General features: G+C 40.2%; 2 protein-coding genes across 4 annotated transcripts in view; one reads left to right on the top strand and one right to left on the bottom strand.

Moving 5' to 3' along the window:
• LOC119656583 (store-operated calcium entry regulator STIMATE-like) overlaps nucleotides 1-7,384 on the bottom strand; it is a 21,551-nt gene extending 14,167 nt beyond the window's left edge. For both annotated transcript variants that reach the window (XM_038062986.1, XM_038062995.1), the window contains exon 1: nucleotides 7,008-7,384. In XM_038062986.1, the coding sequence (XP_037918914.1) occupies nucleotides 7,008-7,146 (139 nt within the window). In that variant the 5' untranslated portion in view covers nucleotides 7,147-7,384. The remainder of the gene's footprint in view (nucleotides 1-7,007) is intronic.
• LOC119656593 (60S ribosomal protein L12) lies at nucleotides 1,053-21,151 on the top strand. 2 transcript variants are annotated; one of them, XM_038063020.1, is made up of 4 exons: nucleotides 1,053-1,067; nucleotides 12,049-12,112; nucleotides 12,228-12,301; nucleotides 20,726-21,151. In XM_038063020.1, the coding sequence occupies exons 2-4, from the start codon at nucleotides 12,076-12,078 to the stop codon at nucleotides 21,110-21,112; spliced, it is 498 nt and encodes a 165-aa protein (XP_037918948.1). In that variant the 5' UTR covers nucleotides 1,053-1,067; nucleotides 12,049-12,075; the 3' UTR covers nucleotides 21,113-21,151. The 2 variants fall into 2 exon arrangements, with proteins under 2 accessions (XP_037918948.1, XP_037918937.1); XM_038063009.1 differs by lacking the exon at nucleotides 1,053-1,067 and adding an exon at nucleotides 11,927-11,976.

Raw genomic sequence — 21,151 nt, 5'->3', positions numbered from 1 at the left:
GGGGATTCGGATGGTTGACATTTTCGTGGATGTTCTATTCCACAACTCTATCTCTATCAGCTTTTAATTGTATTATAGGGAGGCGCAGAATAGTCTAATGTTTTCACCGTCTGCATGTACAGAGTGCGGCAGCATAACTTCCTTTTTTAAAATGCGCGCCACTCTGTTAGTTGATGTCATAGCGGAGCGCTAGTGGTCTCGTTCAAGAGGGGATACTGTAAAGTTTTGTCCCGACACGGTTCAGTCGCCATCAGGCGTTGGAATAGTGAGGAGCGTGCCTTTGCCGTTGAGGTTTACTTTTCAAGCGGATGTTCGGTTATTGCAACACAGCGTGCATTTCGGAATCGCTTGAATTTAGCCCCGTTGGCTCCCGTCACAGACTGCAAATCAATTGTTACATGGGTCACTACATTCAGACAAACTGCAAGTGCGACAAAAGGAAGAACTGGAGTCCCTCGGCCCGTTAGATCACCTGAGAACATTGAAGCAGTGAGAGCGTCAATGTTGCGATCGCCACGGCGTTCTGCGCGCAAACACGCATCTGCCCTTGGACTATCCGATCGTTCTGTGAGAAGAATTCTTCGTGATGATCTTCATTTTCATCCCTATAAGATGGCGATAGTGCGGGAACTTTCAGAACGTCACTTCAATTCTCGGATGAACGCGTGTGAGCTTCTTCTTGATGTCGTTCCCGAGGATGCTATTGTTTTTTTAGCGATGAACCCCATTTTCATTTGTGTGGGTCGGTTAACAAACAAAACATGCGCTACTGGGCTGACATCAACCCTCGAGAATTGCTTCAAAAGCCTTTGCATTCACCCAAAGTCACAGTGTGGTGTGCAATTTCCTCAGCTGGAATTATTGGTCCCTGGTTTTTTGAGGAAAATGAGGTTACAGTGACAGTGAATTCGGCTAGAAAATTTGGATTTGGGGGACACTTGGTTCCAACAAGATGGTGCAACAGCACACACTTCAAGAGCATCGATGGCTGTTTTGAGGGAACACTTTCCAGAGCGCCTTATTTCAATTAGAGGCGATTTGGAATGGCCGGCACGCTCTCCCGATCTGTCCCCTTGTGATTTTTTTCTATGGGGTTTTTTGAAATCCCGTGTTTATGTGAACCGTCCAAGAACCCTACAAGATTTGAAGACCAACATCCAAGAAGAAATTGCCTACATAACACCTGCTATGCTAACAAGAGTCATGACAAACGCCAGAAATCGGTTTACGCAATGTATGGAGAATGGGGGACGTCACCTAACAGATTTAATCTTCAAAACTTTAGACATGTACCTACATTATAAAAAATAAATAAATATTTTCCGATGCATACAATAGTTTTGAAAAAGTTGAGTTTTGAAAAAAGGAAGTTATGCTGCCGCACCCTGTATTTCATTAGTAGAATTTTTTTCAAACAGAACTAGTTAGAATTGCTAGTATTCGAGCTAAAGCAGCTCACAAAAATCATGACTTATTTATCTGATTTTTCGGGTATATAACTAGTAAGGAATAGAGATATCGGTGCAATAATACTGATAGATGAGACACCAGCTTCGCGATATCGACCTCGAGCCCCGGATTCGATCATAGATGCTTGTGATTGTCCAAAGAGAATAGGATAGTATCACCTAAGTACTCGAACTAGGGCTCGCCCTTATAAAAAAGGGTGGAGGCAGGCAGACTTTTTTTCATATTTTTATTGAAAATGCAAATATCCATTTATCATTACTTCAAGACCACCCTCATACCTGTCAATATATGGAGGTGGCTGGCCCACAGATTTTTATCAATTTAGGTCATGTCTTTCATATTAAAACAGCTGCCAATAAAAACCCTCAACCGATATGCTGTATTTTCAGTGCAATCCTGAAAATCGGATATTTTCCAAATACAAACGCAATTGTGACAATGATTCCAAAACCTGGAGAGAATGGCATTCAAAACAAATTAAGGTTTGAAATTTGAAAAACGTCTGCTCCAGAAACTATAATATTTCCATGATATCCGATCATCAATTCGGATTTCAAAAATAAACTACGATTTAAAAGGAGGAAGATATTGCACAGCAGTATTCCCAGATGTGGCGCAAGAATTCGACAAGTTTTGGCACGCGGGTCTTGTCAGAAAAATCAAACGCCCGCCCCCTCGTTTTTTCCATAAACTATTGAGTGTCACGACGTTCACCACGGAGTGAAGTTGGATCCAGTCTGAAAAAAATGGCAATTTCAACGTCTAATACAACTCTGTGTACAACGTCAACAGCAACCGGACACTTTTTCTATTTTGGCTTCATTCTTTATCTTTTAAATAAAAAATTCTAACTTTATTACTTTCCATCGCAATTTCAAAAGCACTCTATTAATTGAGTGACTGCGAAAAGTATCTTTAAAACATACCGCTAAGGAAGAGTAGTTGATCCCTGTCAGGATTGAACCCGTTTAAGACATTATTTACTGTATGAGTTCGATCTCGGAACTAAAATCTAATATCTAGAGCGCCTCAAGGCAGTGTTGCAGGAAAAATGTCCATCTCTAGTGAATAGACAAGATGATATTTCACCATAATAATGCTAGGGCTCGTACTGGTGAACCCATTCAGAGAAAATTGCGGAGATAGGTTGACTACAGTTGGTCCAACTCCTGCACCACTCTGACCTTGCACCATGAGATTTTTACTTGTTTCCCTCTTTGGACAATCATATTATAATGAAGGAATTTTTAACGAGCGCGCTCTAAAAACCTGGCTTACAGATTTTTGTCCATCCAAGACATCTGAATTTTACAAAAAAAGTAATTCGACAATAAATAATAGACCAGGAAGGAAGCTATGTCATCATCATCATCAACGGCGCAACAACCGGTATCCGATCTAACCCTGCCTTAATAAGGAACTCCAGACATTCCGGTTTTGCACCGAGGTACCGAGGTCCACCAATTCGATATCCCTAAAAGCTGTCTGGTGTCCTGACCTACGCCATCGCTCCATCTCAGGCAGGGTCTGCCCCGTCTTCTTTTTCTACCACAGATATTGCCCTTATAGACTTTCCGGGCTTCATCATCCTCATCCATACAGATTAAGTGACCCACCCACCGCAACCTGTTTAGCCAGATTTTATCCACAACCTGACCACAACCGTGCGCGGATTTCATCATCGTAGCTGTTATCGGTTAAGATTTTCAACCCTAGATAGGAGAAATTATCAACGTTCTCAAAGTTATAGTCTCCTATCTTTATTCTTCCCGTTTGACCAGTGCGGTTTGATGTAGTTGGTTGGTTGTTTTTGGTGCTGACATTGCCACCATATACTTTGTCTTGCCTTCATTGATGTGCAGCCCAAGATCTCGCGCGGCCTACTCGATCTGGACGAAAGCAGTTTGTACGTCTCGGGTTGTTCTTCCCATGATGTCGATATAGTCAGCATAGGCCAGTAGTTGGGTTGGGTGGACTCACTAAGGCAGAACATTGCTAGGCTGACTTAATTCAGCTCCCAATGTCAGCAGACGGGTGAGGAATAAAGTGCAGAGGGTTTACAGGAACTACACCATCCCCAGTGAGACACCCGTAGTTAAAATTCTGGACACACTAAAGCAGAAACTTTTATGCAGTCGGTTACGTCGATATGGCAAAGGTCACTCCAGACGTGTCCGGAATGCAATGTACGCGAGGACCCAGCGGATCTCTCAACGAAACCCGATAGAGTGTCCAGACAGCACAGTTTCCGGTAATGGAAGCGAAAGAATACTGGGTTAGATTTTGGGGGTTACCCACCCAGCATGGTGAGTGGACCACACAGAAATATACCATTCTGCATACGTGCTCGATGTTGCGGGAAGTTCTTGACGGATTCTCCCATTCATCTACCATCGGCCACTACCGCCAGCGCCCCTTTATAACTTAAGTAGTTTAGGTCGTTCGAGCCTAGTGCTAGTATTAGGTAAAATCCGGCATCTGCCGAGATTGTGATAACATAAGAATAATCTTTGGCACAACAATCCAATTGGATCAGGACCTTGAATTGTATTAGGGCACTTTGTTCAAGACCGTAACGGTACACTAAAGGATTACAGTTCCCTTTAGGCGGCAATGTGGTCAGTATTGCACTCGCCCGAGATTGTTACCCTGATTTGACTCAGGTACTCATTCACAGCTGATTCGACTGGTATCCGACCTCAAATCACGATACAAATTCCACTGCCAGCAGTGAAATTTGAACCGTGACCTTCCGTGCGATAGCGTTGTGCTTAACCACTCAGCGGCACATAAAGGAAAATAACCTTCAAGTTATGTTCAAAAATTTGACATAATGAGAAATATGCCATCTGGAGTATTTTGTGATACATATTTTCCTTCGTAAGGATATGAAACCAGAAACATAGCTTCTACGGGCATTGAACGCTCTATACTTTTAAATTCTTTTTCAGATATAAATACTTTTCCTGAATTGGTGATAAAATTTGACCATAAGCAATTCCCCAGACGAAGGAGAGCTTCAGATCTGATATTGCAAGTTAGATGACCACAAAGTCACCTGTGATTCTTCTGCAATAACGAAGTCAAGGACATTTCAAGGTCGTAGGAGGGATTATTATTAATTTCCAAAAATACTTTTGTAAAGACGAATTTTATATAAAAAAAGGAATATTTTATCTCATTTAATTTATGAAAGCATATTTCAATTTTCGACTCGAAGGCAGATAACCCCCCTTAACGCTATATTTACAGATGAGTTGAACTATGGATTCTGGCAAAGCAACCAACTATCTTAGCGTTCTCAGTGAAATTTCCTAGCTGATTCATCTCCTTAAAGATCCAGAATCTTTAACAATATTGACACAATTTGAGTTTCCGGGTTGGAAGTACCGACTGAAGGGTCACCTCAACACAATGGCTAAGAGAACTGAAAAGAATTAGCCCCTGGTCTTAGAAAAGGTTTCTGCGCAAATAGGAACTTAGCCTTTCTTTTTATACACTGAGTTTACAACGGCCTAGTCTCCTCCAAAAATTAACTTGTCTATTTAAATTTAAGCTAATTAAAGAAATAACGAGAAATAAAAAAAAATCAATTTTACCATAGAAAACCCCAACAGTGGCGGGGATTACATATGCCATTTATTAGTTTGACATTTTTAAACCTACTTGAAACTCCTTGTATATGGTTAGAATGAAGCACCAAATGTTTTTTTTTTTAAAGAAAAGGCAAATTGTTCACTATCTAGGACGAGCGTTGAAGACACTGAATGAATTTTACTTCACATCTCACTCGAATTCACCATCAAAGTATGATTCTTACACATTCTCAGCTATCCCAATTATAGTGAACCGATCTTGAGGGCCTGATTTGGCGGAAATATTGTCCACTGTGTTCAAAGGCTGTGAACTTATCCTAAACTATGATTTTCCAGCGATTCTTTTCTTATTGATGCTACGTCTTAACGTCATCGAGTTTTTATCATTATCTGAATAAATTAGCTCAGCGCAGTTTAAAGCTTGTCAGTATATTCACCTCATTTCTGGAATGACATTCCTTTCACGTGTGATATAAATTTGTGGAATTTTGAATTTTGCTCGGAAAAGTTTGGTCCTGTTACCTTGTCATACGTACTGTACGCAGTATACAGTGTGAGCATTGATCCCATTCGAAGTCTATTAAATCCCAGCTTTGAGGCGCATTTCAATGAACTGAAGAGCGGATGAGTTTAACCCCATGACTTTCTTGAATCTGTTACCACAATACCGGGAAAATCGACTAGTAATTTTGCACAATTTTTCCCCAATACAATCGAGCTTTACAATTGATGTATATTTGCCCTTTCATTTACAAATGTGAGAACAGTAATATCTTGGCCCGGTATTCCATTCATTTGCTGGTGATGACAACAGTATCATGTACATAAAATATTTGCCCATATGTAGCCACTTTGTAATGGTAGCGCCCATAAAACAAGTATGTTCAGAACATTCATCGTTTTTCATCAGAGCGACTGCTATTGTAAGAGTATCAAGTTCACATTCAGAGCAGCAGCTTCCTGATTCTTCTAGAATCTGGTAAATGTGTTTCACTAATCTTTAGATTATGGTGCACTGAGAATGGTTTGCCCTTACTTCTTGATTGTGTTTCTGGACAAAGTTGCATATAATCGCAATAGTGACAGGTAGAGGTAGAGCATAGCCTCAACGCAAGCAGGAAGAAATTATAGCAAGATGTTTTTCCGGATAATATGAAAAGTATTCAGATATACACAGTCTTGCATATATATATTTATCCAAAATTACTATCGACAGTCTAAACAGATTCTTAGAAATCCATCCCCGATATTTGTAAGGTTTCTCAATCCCAGCTTACTCAAATTTCATAGAAATTATTTCTATAAAATCTGCATCTGGTCCGCACATAACTTCAGCGAGTCTTAATTACCGTTCAATTACCGCTTTCCGACATATTCCAAACATCTCAAGGGAAAGTCACCTTCGGCTAGCACTTGCATGGGTTTTTCTTTCAAACAATAAACACATCCACAAGTTAATGCCATAATTGGTATTCATTGCAAATATTGACGATATCTTTAAAATTGTATATGGGATATTGTAGCCAGGCTCCCTTTACACCCGCCTTGATCGCGATATCGGAAACAGCACGTTCGAAGAAAGTAAAACCGACGCCACTTAGACCATCGACGCTTCACTTCCAAACCCAATATGAATAACTGAATCAAAACGCACAAATCGTTATCGACACAGTCGTTACGCTTGTTACCAAATGAAACATCGAAATTAGATCGCGCAATTGAAAACTAGGAAATACTATCAAAGTGGAAACTGAAACGAACAAAAAGCGGCAAATCTCGCAACGCTCCAAGCACCATGCTGAGGTTTCATCACAATAGTTATTACGACAGTTATCTTTTCGGGGGCCATAGTTCAACCGGTTCCAAGCTATTACCTCGTCGGTACAAGTGCACGCAGAGAAATCGCACTAAACTACGAAGTACTAGAAAAATTCCAAATACCTATTAAGCACGTGAATGCTAGGCTTGCTAGGACTCCCTGCAGAAACCATCCGAAGAAATCGGTGAGGGCATTTTTACTACAATGCAGGCTCGTCCACTGGATTTCTTCTTGCACAGTTAAAAGTGACGACGAATTCATTTGCAGATTTTCACCATGACTTTTCCGCGATTCTAGCAATGTTCTCCTATTGCTCACCGACTCTCGCGATAACGATAGGATGCGGATAGACTGGACGATGCCGCGCGACCGAAATTAAAACATAAAAATTAAATTATTCACAAAGTTTTTGGATGTCAATGTTCAGGCGAAAATAATCAAAGAGCCGTCATTGTTATAGACAAGAAATAAGACGTGTATGTGACAAGTGGGAATGGTCTGACATATGGAAATTGTAAGGTGTGTTTTCAAAGATGTGGATGTCAATTGGAAACTGATGAGTGTGCTTTCCAATGCAATTGGAAAATCAGTTATCTTGTCTTTGATATACTTTCAGTTCAACGTTTAAATAAATTCGATTTTCCTTTCAAAATAATTTCGTTATATTAGTGGTTTTCAATATTCCTGGGATTAAAGGGCAGCTTCCCTTTTATTCTCAAATTGAAAATGATAATTTTTCTTGCATTCCAGTCTCTAAGGAATGTAATTATCTCTATTTAAGTAGATTAACATTCATTATTCTACTGTATGCAGTAAACAGTTTTAACTATAAATCACCCCAAAGTATAGAAAGTATAAACTAATTTATAAATATTAAATAGCATACCATTTCTCCCTGTTTAAAAATTGTGTAAAACTGCTGCATATATGTAAAAACTTGCGAGAACCATTTTTTCTTTTCTCCATACAAGATTTTTGTAGAAGAGAATTTTGAATTGGAAGAACTAGACAAATTTTGGGGTTAAAAAAATCGTATGGCAATGACAAAAACCCTGCAAATAATACAAAAAAAGTGATTAGAATAATATTTATAATAAGATTCCGGTTTTAAGAAATTGGACCTATTTGCCTCAAATGTTTAGGTGAAAGGAAAGCACAGTACAAATAATAACTCAAAATGGTCAGCCTAAGAAAAATAATTTAAGGCGACCTGAATTATAAATTAGAGTTTTCAAATATGTTTTTTTCTTGTCCGGTCAGCTGCACACTTTATAATTTCCTTTAAACTTCAATATAATCGCAACAATAATTCCAGCTTGGCGTATAATTATGCAATTTTTGTTTATTCCACGTTTTCTTTGCGTAACTTTTATACAATTAATTACCATTGCATTTATTACTTTTGCATTGGTACGCACTGATGGCAGAGACGTGATGGAAATTTGCGGTTGATAATAACGTTGAGTTTTTGCATTGAAACTTATTTCTAACAATATCGTCAGAAGGTACATAGCTACGATAAGGTTAGGACACAGCAAGTGAATTTATTGTGGCCGAACAGCTGAGTGGTTAGAGCACAAGAACAAGGCTGTCGTACGGAAGTTTGCGGTTCAAATCTCACTGGTGGCGGTGGAATTTGTAGCGTGATTTACTCGGAAACGGCTGAACCGATTGTCACGAAATTTGGTGAGCACATGTGGTCTTTGTGTCCCTTTACATGCATCGATTGGCGCCATTTTTGTTGAGTCTGAGGGGGAGCTCTCCAAACATGCAAAAGGGGGGAGGAAATCTTTTTTTCACAGAATATTGTCATGTGGGATATCATATGAAAGGGCTCGATTAGTACTAATCGAAACTAATCTTATTTCTGATAATGTAAAACACAGGGGAGAAAGCGCTCAAAATGTGTGTGAGTGAAGTGAAACTCGTTCGTCTCGTTCTCAGAACCTACCCAACCGAAAAATCTGCAACTATATGAAATCTAGGCCTGAAAATACATCTCATTCGGATAACTGCACAAATAAAGTTAATAATAGTATATTACCATGTTTTAGAAATTTACCGGAAAACCCCCCTTAAGTTCATCCTAGAGGTAAAAAATTCATGGGGACGTTTTTGTTTGCCTTTTTTTAGTTAGTTGCATATCAATGTCAATTACTCAAGGTAGACATATGTGTGTATATGCTAATTAAGCTTGCGGGTAGTAACTAATATTATAGACATGTGTGTGCCTGGTTACCACCGGTTATTAATTTACGTACATAACATATGTATGTATACTTTTGTACATGGAGTAAAGTAGAAATGCGTGAAGATGCGCCAGATTAATTTAGATGCATATACATATTTTGTATATTGTGTGCATCGCCATGTGGTAATAGACAATGTTTGTTTATTTAGGATGAACACAGTATTTATGTGTATTTATATGTATGTACTTACCGGAGTTTGGCAAAATATGAAGGAATATTTTGTATTCTTATCTATGTACGAATGGAAAATCGTGCATAGAGAGTTTTTCATATAAGATGAACACAAAATCTATATACCTCTCTTTTGCTAAGGCGTCTGAGATTTCATTTCCCTCTGCACTACAGTGACTTGGTACCCAGAGCAGTTACATTGTATTGAATGTAGAAACCGAATTCAATTGCTTGCTACATTCCTGAGTGTTTGAATTCACTGTAACCTGCGATGTGCCTGTCCTTTAAGCGCTCGTCAAACACCCAGACTGCTGCCTTTAAGATCACTTACACTCCAGCCTGAAAGACCATAACATATTCTCCCAAATAAGAAGCTCACTTCTCGTTTATATTCGAAAGCTAGACTCCCGATACGGATACCTGTTCTGTTTTTGTGATTATTGGTGTGGAAAATCCCAATATATCCCGCCACGCATTCTTTTAATTCGTTCCCCTTTCCTCTACATTCGATAATTCATCTCTTCTTAGGATCTTAGTATTAAGAGGCATTATAAAAACTGAATTCAGTTCTGTACCCTGTATCTCCCCCGAGAAATGCCAAGTGATTGATCAGTGTGCCAGGCCCTTGGGACGACGAGTAGTAACTATTGAATGGCTAACTCCCATGCACTAATAAAGAAACTGCAACGCATTGAGAGGATGGCTGAGGACAAGATGATGTTATCGTTCGACGTGAAGGCATTTTTTCACAACATGCCAGTGAAAGAGTCAATTTTCGGACTCGAAAGATGGCGGAGCCAGTTTGGATCTGGCCCGGAATGGAGAAGAAAATTTTGAATCTATGCAAACCTTGCCAGGCTCTGCATTAACGAAAACTATTTGACGTTTCGGGATAGATTCTACAAAACTACTTCGGGAGTAGCGATGAAAGGTTCATGTCATCAATCGAAGAAGAAATTGATTTGAGGAGAATAATGCCTAAAGTATGGTTTAGGTATGTGGAAGTCATTTTTGCGATTGTTAGAAGAGACGATATAGACAAAGTCATCTCCTCGGTAAACAAGATTCATCATAAAATCAAGTTTACACTAGAGGTAGAAAAGGATAGGGGTGGGAAGATTAAGTTATAGATATACCGTAAGCTAACAGCAGCGCAGAGAACGATACTAGCAACTTCACACTATACATTTTCCCAAAAAAATGGGAGCCTATAATTACATGATTCACCGACTGATCATATAGCCACTTTCGAAATACGGTTTCAATAAGGAACGACAATGTGTTATTGACTATTGAGAACCTGATCGTAAAGAAAATCAAGCAACACAATAGGCATGCTTATACAACACTATTCTGTCAGCATAAGGAGGCCACCACGAGGCGGATAAGTATCCCGTATTCCTACCTATTTAACAACATCAAGAATTGGATAAAAAAGTTTCAATTGGAAGTTGTATGTTCAAGCCGATCGTCCTTGCGGAATGTACTGAGAATCGTCAAGAATTGTTTGGCAGCGGAGGAAAAAAGCGGGATCTACCAAATAACGTACAGCGATTGTAATAAGATATACATAGACCGACTGTGATATGGTAACGACTAGATTTAACGAACACATCAAGGAAGCGATAAATATTGTCCGAAAACAAAAGTCGTGCATAAAATCATCAGTCATCAGGTCATACCATTCAACGGGAAAATCTTGAACTCTTGCATCATACAAACCTAACAACAACCTTGGACCCTCGGGAAAGTTCAGAAATTTTGAGAGAAGACGCAACGCGATTATTAAACACAGATTCAGGTAACTGCCCCTAGAAATTAATAAGACTCACCGCGGCAATTAGCAGTTAATTAGTTTAAATTTTTTAAAAGTAATTAGTGAATAATATAAAAGAATCTTATAATCCCGATTGTTTTTAGTAGCTTTGTACTGAAGAATGGGGTAAGTCGCTTCCGAAATATATATATATACATTTAGAACGACTCCTTGCCTATTAGTTTTAGGCTGGACAACAAGTATTAGACGAAAATCTAATCTTTTAAACGTATTAGTCTATGAGCTGCTCTCATTGCAGTGCTTTGAATGAATATGCAAGGGCTGCAAATTGAGTAGTGCATTTAACGCTGCCCCGGATATTGTGCTTATAGCACCAATAAAACCATGTAATCCGCCCAGCTTTCAGTGAAAATTCTTTTCTTTCACCTTAACCCCACCATATTACTACCTAAGATTTAAATCTCTGTATCGAGGCAAAGACCCGCCTGCACAGCCCATAAACTGTGAGAGGTATTTTCATCTTCATCTCTGGAGGTTTGTTCCAAGAAAGTTTCTTATCTAGAATAAATCCTAGTTATTTCACTTCTTGGGAAAGTTAAAGGGTTGTGCACCTCATCTTTGAAAAGTAACGACCGTTCAGTTTCCTAATTTTTGTAAAAAGTACCATTGCAGCATTTAAAAATATATTTACCTACTTGTTTACCGGTCAAGAAATTATTTTCTCTTAAAGTTTTCTATAAACGACCTTTGCATTAAAACTATGACAAATTAGATCTACTCTTCCGGCTATTGTGAATAGACGTTCCAGTTATTTGACAGTTCCCAGCTGTCAAAATTGCCATTGCCACCGGAAGTTTGGGTGTTCCGTTCCTTTTCTTTTTCTTGCGCGCTGTAAGTACAAGTCGGCGTATTGACCGTGGACGAAAATCATTGAATATCTTCTAAATCGGTCCCTTTTTCCAGGTTGATTACATACAATAAGAAACAACAATGCCGCCAAAGTTCGATCCTACTGAAGTTAAATTAGGTACGAGTTGCAAACTTAGTGAAATTTCGGTTTGAAATTTTGACATCTCCGGCGGAGGTGATGTTGGTTATGTGCAGTTTGTGCTAATTGTTGTTTTCCTTTTTGTTTTTCACAGTTTACCTGAAATGTGTCGGAGGAGAAGTCGGTGCTACCTCATCCCTGGCTCCAAAAATTGGTCCACTCGGTTTGGTAAGTTCGATTTTATTGACCTTTTGGCAAAGATTTGTGTATGTTGTCACCTGGGACAAATTGAATGGAGTTGACAGCTAATGTGGAAGCGGCGGGACTTAATATAGAGCAGTGAACGGTGATTATGATGCAAAATAATGACTGAATCCTACCCAGAGTGCTTTTTACAAAACTGTGATCCATACTAGTTCCGGAGAAAAGTGTTGAGTCCTCACTAGCAGCATCTCAGAAGTGTCAATACGTCTTCACTAGAACAGTGTGCTTCCCACGAGTGCGAATGTTTTTCTATAATCGAAGTCCATGTCGGTGGATTAATTTTAATCTTATTAGAAGAGAACGATTTACATTTGGCATGAAAAAGGGTTTCCAACATCCAAAGCTTTGAAGTATGGAGACAAATATTCGTCATACGAGCGGCTTACTACTTGTCGCAGTCGAGATAAGAAAGCATCATTTTCTCAGTGAACCGTCGAAAATGAGTACGTAAAGGACATGTATGGCGCATTTTTCAAATTTCGAACTGCTTTTCAAACAAAATGTTTCGAATCAGGTCAGACTTTCCGGACACGGTCATCGGATACAGTAGAGCTGAGAAGATTTGTGTTGGGAATATACTAATTTTCTGCCATTACCAAATAAGGACATTCTTTAAAAGCTCATTTTCTCTAGCTGGAAAGAACCTCTGTTAAAGAGCGCCTTAAGCAATACTGCTTTTATTTGGCCTCGCACATTGGTCAGGGTCAGCCTAGTCAGTCTTATTAATTTCGTCAGGATACCGAATTCTCTCATGGCCGTGTACACTTTTACCCTGGCTATGCTATCATAGGCGGCTTTAAAGTCGATGAACAGATGGTGCAACTGTTGTCCATATTCCACTAGTTTTTCCATCGCTTGCCGCAGAGAGAAAATCTGATCTGTTGCTGATTTGCCTGGAGTGAAGCCTCTTTGGTATGGGCCAATGATGTTCTGGTCGTATGGGGCTATCCGGCCTAGCAAGATAGTGGAGAATATCTTATAGATGGTACTCAGCAACGTAATACCTGACATCAACAACGGTCTACGAAAAGGGGATGCCCTATCATGCGTCCTCTTTAACCTGGCCCTCGAGAAAGTGATCCGTGATGCTGAGGTAAATGCAAGAGGTACGATCCTCTTCAAGTCCACCTAACTACTGGCCTATGCTGACGATATCGACATCATGGGAAGAACCACCCGAGACGTACAAACTGCCTTCATCCAGATCGAGCAGGCGGCGCGAGATCTTGGGCTGCACATCAAAGAAGGCAAGACAAAATATGTGGTGGCAACGTCAGCACGAAAAACCAACTAACCAACAACATTAAACCGCAAGGGAAGAATAAAGATAGGAGACTATAATTTTGAGATCGTTGATAATTTCTCCGATCTAGGGTCACAACCGATAACAGCTACGATAATGAAATCCGCGCACGGTTGTTGTCAGCCAACAGAGCCTATTTCAGCTTGCAAAAACTGTTCCGCTCGAAAAGTCTCGTCATAGGGTCAAAGCTCTTACTGTACAAGACAATGATCTTTCCAGTCATCATGTATTCCTCGGAGACTTACGTTCTTAGCAAGAAAAATTACGAACTCTTGGTCGCGTTCGAGACAAGAATCCTCCGAAGAATTTTTGGCCCCCTACATGAGGATGGACGATTCCGTAGCCTACACAATGACGAAATCTATGAGCGATACCATGACCGTCCGGTTGTGGATAAAATCCGGCTCAATAGGTTACGGTGGGTGGGTCACTTAATCCGTATGGATGAGGATGATCCCACACGGAAAGTCTATAAGGGCAATATCTATGGTAGAAAAAGAAGACGAGGCAGACCCTGCCTAAGATGGAGCGATGGCTAGATCAGGACGCCAGACAGCTTTTAGGGATATCGAATTGGTGGACCTCGGCGCAAAATCGGGATGTCTGGAATTCCTTATTAAGGCAGTCCTAGACCGGATACCGGTTGTTGCGCCGTTGATGATGATGATCAAGCAATACTCTGATCAACAGGAACCTCAGATGCAGGGAGAGCTTAAACAACTGTCGGAAATGAAGTGATATATTGTTGACACAATGCCATGATCAGCTTGTTCCATTATATGAAAAAAAGCTAAGAATGACGGGGACTGTAACAGCACATTGCAAGGTTTATATCCTTTTGCAATGTTCAACTTCTCGTATTCCGCATAGTTTGCAGTGAGGTCAATGAGTTTCACTTACCCGCAACGATCAATGACGAATCAAACCGATCCCATTTAGATTAATAGTAAATTTACAATTGCTATATTTATTGGTGGCTTTAGTTGTTACAGCAAGATCTGGGCGTATTTATTATTCATATGTCATTCAGCAATTGTTTGCTGTTCGGACGACACGTTCGTGCATAAAGATTTGGCCAGTATTAAATTTCTCAAAAGGGCTCGGTGCAAAACTTGATATATATATAAATATATGGTTGCCATTCATTAATTGGTGGGATATAGCAGTACAACTGCACCTACGCCCCATCGCTCGCGATTATCTGAAATGCACTTAATTCCCCCCATGAATTCCCGAGAATTAATTAACAAATTGCAAAAATGAAGGGTTTAAATTATCTCTGCAACTCGCGAAGTTCGTCAAGTATAGTGAAATGACCGACATTAGAAGAGATAGCAGGTGCCCGTAAGGCCCGGCAAAAACGTTATGATTTTTCTCAGTCGATAGATGTCAAGCAAAGCATGGAGCGTGTGCATTGGAAACAATACTATTCTTCAATTCAGACAAAACCACCTGTTTGGTTCAGACATCTATATGTTTGATGTCTGATACAGGCCGTGATGTCTAAGGCAGGCACAGACATTTGTCTATTTGTTTGTTAAGTTAATGATATTGTCTTCTATAAGTATATCTTATAAATATCCTAGGCAATTTTCTGCCATGTCATTTCAAGTGGGACCGCTCCTTTACTCGTGCCGGAGTGATTCCCACAAGCGCTCAGGTCGACTCGCCTGTGCAATTCGGCCTATTGTGGCTTGTACACATTTTGTGGTTTGCCAACACAGGTAACCTGTATACATAAATCTATTGGGTTTATCGTGTGAATAGATAGGCGTTTCAAAAATTAAAATATATCTCAATTTTTCCTCATTGGACTATTCAATTGCTTCCAACTTTTTTTTTTCTTTCGTCTTTGTCCCATTCACAAGTGGGGTCGGCTCGTCATGATCAGTTGCGTCATTTTATTTTATCAAAAGGCTGATCTGGATGTAGTCGCGAGACGTTCAAATCACCATCTATCGTTGTTTCGGCCGGCCTGTTGGTCGTTTGCCATCGACTTCGATGTTCAGACCCATCTTGGGAAGTGAATTTTCGTTTTTCGTTTTTCGCGAATTACAGGACCACACCATCGAAGACGCTTCTCTCGCAATTTTTCCACAATCCGCGTAACCCCAAATAGATCGCAGATATTCCCATTTCGGATGTGATCAAGGCGTGTTACGTCACTATTCCTACGCAACAACCCCGCAAAACGCCGTTCATTGTATTTTATAGTCGGCCAACATTCAGAACTATAGAGGGCGACAGGACGGACGACAGTAGAACGGTAGATTTTAGTTTTGAGACGTTCGTTGATTGGTCGATCATAAAGAACGCCAGCTGTGGAACGCCACTTCATCCAGGTTGCGCTCATGCGTGAAGCAGTTTCATAACGAAGTTCTCCAATGGCTGATAGCATTGATCCGAAATCCGAGCCATTGACAGTGATAGTGTCTGTTTCATGTGATCGGTCGACAAAAATACAGTTTTAATCAGATTCCATCTGAGATCGTGCTGCGTGAGCCGATCATTCCATTTTTGGACAAGTTGCTGGGGATCAGGCCGTGGTTGTATGCAAAGTTTTGATGAATCACCTTAAATAGAGCATTATGCCTGAACGCGTGTTGCACCGACGACATCCATTGCAGACAGAAACCAGAAACCACACATCTTGCATTGGTCGTTCTCCATCGGCTCTTTCGTTATAAGTTTTCTATAAGAATCGGTGATTACTCCGATTAGAATGGCACACATAAATCCTTCCGTTTCAGTAAATATTCGGCGGGCTTCGACTTACACTCATCGATCTGCTTCTGGATCGATATACATAAGCCTTGGATCTGGGCCTTGAAGTGTGTTAGAGCACTTCATTCAAAACCGTAACGGTACACTAAAGTACACTGTAAGAGGCAATGTGGTCAGCATTGCGTTCGCCCGAGATTATTACATTGATTTGAATAAGGTACTCATTCGCAGCTGATTCGACTGGTATCTGACGTCAAATCACGATACAAATCGCACTGCCACCAGTGAGATTCGAACCACGACCTTCCATACAAAAGCCTTATACTCTAATCACGCAGATATCGGGACACTATTAGTGAAGGAATGGCGAACAAAATCAATGTACTTACTTTCTTCTGCCTTGAGAGATGCGATTTCAGCACCAGTTTCGCATTTCGCAGGAATTAGGACAGCAGAACATCGATCGAAAAACTGGGGATGGGTTCCTTGCAGATTTCTTAGGTACTTGTAGAAGTTTGTCTCGGTTATAGCTTGAATGTGGCACTCAACAAGGTAGAAGTGCGCTGTCAAGGGTGATGTTGTTCTTTTGGGCGGGCTTTTCATCTTAATTCAGAAAATTCAGATACGTTTTGCTTTGTGACTGTCAAAGAGTTCAATTCATCCAGACAATTTGAACTATTCTATTAAGCTTTTCCAAACGATGGACGAACCTCGAACTAGTAATCAAATTTTAATGATTCCATCCTCTGTCAGCACCTTTTGATCGTCGAAATTCGATGCTTGGTTTCTTCTTGCATTGACCTCCAAACAGAGTTGGGCATTGGGTATTCGCAAATTACTTAAAATTACTCATTACATTAAGATTTACATTCATCTGGTCAACAAGCATGAATACTTTTATTATCTCGACCAAAAAAGTGCGACGTCGAAAAGTTTTGTACCGTACTACCTGCAACTTGCAATATCCAAATGTTTGTTTAGGATGAACGTATCTTGAATGTCTGAAGTGTCCAGCTTTCGCCAATTTTCACTAACGCGCCCATATTGACTGGGATAATTATGAATTAATCAATTTATATGTAGTAAAAAAATCTCTAGTTGCTGGCATCAGAAATCAAACAGGTTGGAGCAGCTCGTAGCTCAGTTCAATATAATTGTGGAGGATTTGTTTCAAAAGTTGCACGTGCAAATTCGGTTAGGAAGTTGTTTGTACATATCGAATTTCTTCACGAATCTAGTATGGCAAATGAAATTGTTGAAGTTGGAAATAAATTACTATCGAGATCATTGCTTTATCGGTAGTGCATTGTTTCAGCTTTTGTTTCATTGTGACGTATACATCAATTCCAATTCCGTTGGTGGATTCCTTTTCAGAAATCCAAAAGTCCAGCTTATATTCCCAGATAATTTCGTTTCTGTCATTAGGTATAAAGAATCGCGTCATTCAAGGTACGATTCCATAAATGCTACGCTACTCGACACTACATTCAGCACAACTGCTGCGACGCGGTGTGCCTATATTGCACTACCGCGGCAGCCAACTACAAACGACTATAGGGTCTACAAATAAGTTCTGTCGGTTTTCACAATAGATGGCGTAGCTTGTTTTTTATTCCATTGAACCACATTTCCAAACATTCATCGGAAAGCTACTGTCAATAGGCACAAACGTCAGTATAAATTATTTAATTGAAGTGTAAACAACAATACTTTTTTCATCAACGAAAATGGCCAATTTTGTACCAAATAATGTGTTTTTGCGGGGAGTTCTACTTCATGAAGAAAAAAGCAACCGAAAGTCATCGCATTTTGGTGGAAGTTTATGGTGGCCATGCTCTATCTGAGCGAACGTGTCAGAGGCGGTTTGGACGGTTTAAAAGTGGCGATTTTGACTTGGAAGACGGAGAGCGCGCCGGACGGCCAACAATTTTTGAAGATGAAGAATTAGAGGCATTGTTCGACCAAGATCCATCGCAAACGCAAGAAAAACTTGGAAAAACACTTGGAGTCACTCAGCAAGCGATTTCCCACCGTTTAAAAGCAATGGGAATGATCCGAAAGGTCGGAAATTGGGTTGCGTATGAACTGAAGCCAAGAGACATCAAACGCCGTTTTTTCACGTGCGAACAACTGCTCCAACGACAAGAAAGGAAGAGTTTTCTGCATCGAATAGTTACTGGCGATGAAAAGTGGATCCATTACGATAATCCCAAGCGTCGGGCAACGTGGGGATACCCCGGCCATGCCTCATCATCGACGGCCAAAGCGAATATTCATGGTGAGAAGATCATGCTGTGTATATGGTGGGACCAGCTGGGTGTGGTATACTATGAGCTGCTAAAACCGAACGAAACCATCACGGGCAACTTCTACCGACGTCAAATGATGCGTTTGAGCCGCGAACTCAAGAAAAAACGGCCGCAATACCAGCAAAGGCATGATCAAGTTATTTTGCAACATGACAATGCTCGTCCACATGTTGCACAGCCCGTTAAAACATATCTAGAAACGTTGAAATGGGAAGTCCAACCCCACCCGCCGTACTCCCCAGACATTGCTCCTTCTGATTACTATTTGTTCCGGTCGCTGCAGCATGGCCTGGCTGACCAGCACTTCTCCAATTACGAGGAACTCAGAAAATGGCTCGATGAGTGGATAGCGGCCAAGCCGGCCAATTTTTGGCGCGATTGTATCTATGAATTGCCTGAAAGATGGAAGAGAGTTGTGGCTAGCGATGGGCAATACTTTGAACAATGAATGTATAACCAATTTTTCACAATAAAGCTTCAAATTTAACAAAAAAACCGACAGAACTTATTTGTAGGCCCTATACATATTTTTATATTTCACCATTTTTTTACAAACGAAAGCTCAAAAATCGTAGCAGTAGTTGACTGCTACGATTTTTGAGCTTTGAGTTCATTATATGGAAATGACACGCGACACTGCAAAATATTCTCTGGCAGGCAACTCGGATGCGCCGCGTCGCTTGGCTGACTGTCGCAGTGTCGCTCAAGTGTGTATCGCTGCCTAAGAAACCATATAAATATATTTTAACAGGCAGCGTGGTTTGTGGTCGCGTTGCGTAGCGTAAATGGAGTCGTACCTTCACACTGTTCGTAAAACAATTTTATTATGCAAAACGAAATATACTTGGCCCATTGATTGCAACAGTTCTCTGGCAGTTTCAGTGTCCTGTCCTGTTTCACGGGGGTCAATATAAGAAGTAATGCTCTTCGGCGCAAACATATCAAATGGGATAAGCAGCACTTATACCGATTCGCGTTCCATCCTTTCTAGATATGCGATTTAATCTACTTAGATAAGTCCCTGTCATATTAGTCTGAAGTACTATTTTTCAAAGATGATTTGATTTTAAAGGTTCAACCGCATCTTCGTTACGCGGCGTGACACTACTTTCAGTCCAACTGCGACGAGGCCCTATTTCACTTTGCACGGCAGCTAAAAAGACTAACACAGGAGGTGAAACTTGAGAGAAAAAGCAAGAAAAAAATAAAACATCAGGTTTGAACCAGAGTCAAGATCACAGTGCGCTCTGCGGCATTCGTGGAAGAGAATATACATGCCTATATATACATAGATATTTTTAAAAAATCTGCATACCAGCGCAGTCGAAATTGGGTATTTGTTAAACTTTCAAGATATGCCAAAACAATGACCCGCAATATGAAGCATGAAGACACGCATGTGGTAGTGTTCAATTGTTCGAAGCTAGCCAGAATCTTTCCACAATTCTCGGAGTGCAATATTATTGAGAACCTACAGGGCTATGTCGACGCGAAGGTCCCATTTTGACCAAAAAAAAAACGTCTTTTGCAATAATGGAGATAAATTCCATCCGAATATCTCCAACGTTTGGTCAAATCCATTCCACTGTCGGGTGAAGGATGTATCTGATGTTAAAAGTCTCCATACGCAGTATTAACTAGTCATTTTCAGTCAGTTTTTAATGTCATTACGACCATTTTTTGCCACTGTCCGGAATTTAATTTTGCATAGGAAAATTTAGTTTCTTTGTTTTTCGCCCTCAACAAGGGTCTTATTTTATCCTTTTTCGTTGATTCTTTTTGCATTGAATCCAATAAACTGTACGTAACGTTCTTGTAAAGAAAAAACAAAACACACACCTCTTTTACCCCCTTTCCGACACATGTATTTCGTACGACGGTGTCCGGATTTCACTTTCGCTCACTGTACGTTTGAAACTAACTATATTATAGAAAGTCCAGTATCGACTCCGCATTTAGAATTTTGATTCTGTTGAATAAACAATGTAAATTAATGAAGTTTTAAATAATCCAGCGTAATTAAATTTTAACATGTTTTCCTTTTGCTTACAGTCCCCAAAAAAAATTGGTGATGATATCGCTAAGGCCACCCAAGACTGGAAAGGTCTTAAGATCACAGTGTGCTTGACCATCCAAAACAGGCAAGCTACAATTTCCGTTGTCCCATCGGCCGCTTCCCTCATCATCAAGGCTCTTAAGGAACCACCACGTGATAGGAAGAAGCAGAAGAATATTAAACACAGTGGAAATATTGCTTTCGATGATATTCTAGCCATTGCCCGGACGATGAGACCCCGCTCAATGGCACGTGAATTAAAAGGAACCTGCAAAGAGATCCTTGGTACAGCGCAGAGCGTTGGTTGCACAGTTGATGGTCGTCCACCACACGACATTATCGAGGACATTGATAGCGGCGCCATCGAATGTCCAGCTGAATAAATACAAACACTAAAGTTTTAAATAAATTGAAAGAAAAAA

This window comes from Hermetia illucens, chromosome 1 (genome assembly GCF_905115235.1).
Source record: "Hermetia illucens chromosome 1, iHerIll2.2.curated.20191125, whole genome shotgun sequence".
NCBI lineage: Eukaryota > Metazoa > Arthropoda > Insecta > Diptera > Stratiomyidae > Hermetia > Hermetia illucens.
This window is presented reverse-complemented; position numbering and strand designations above follow the sequence as displayed.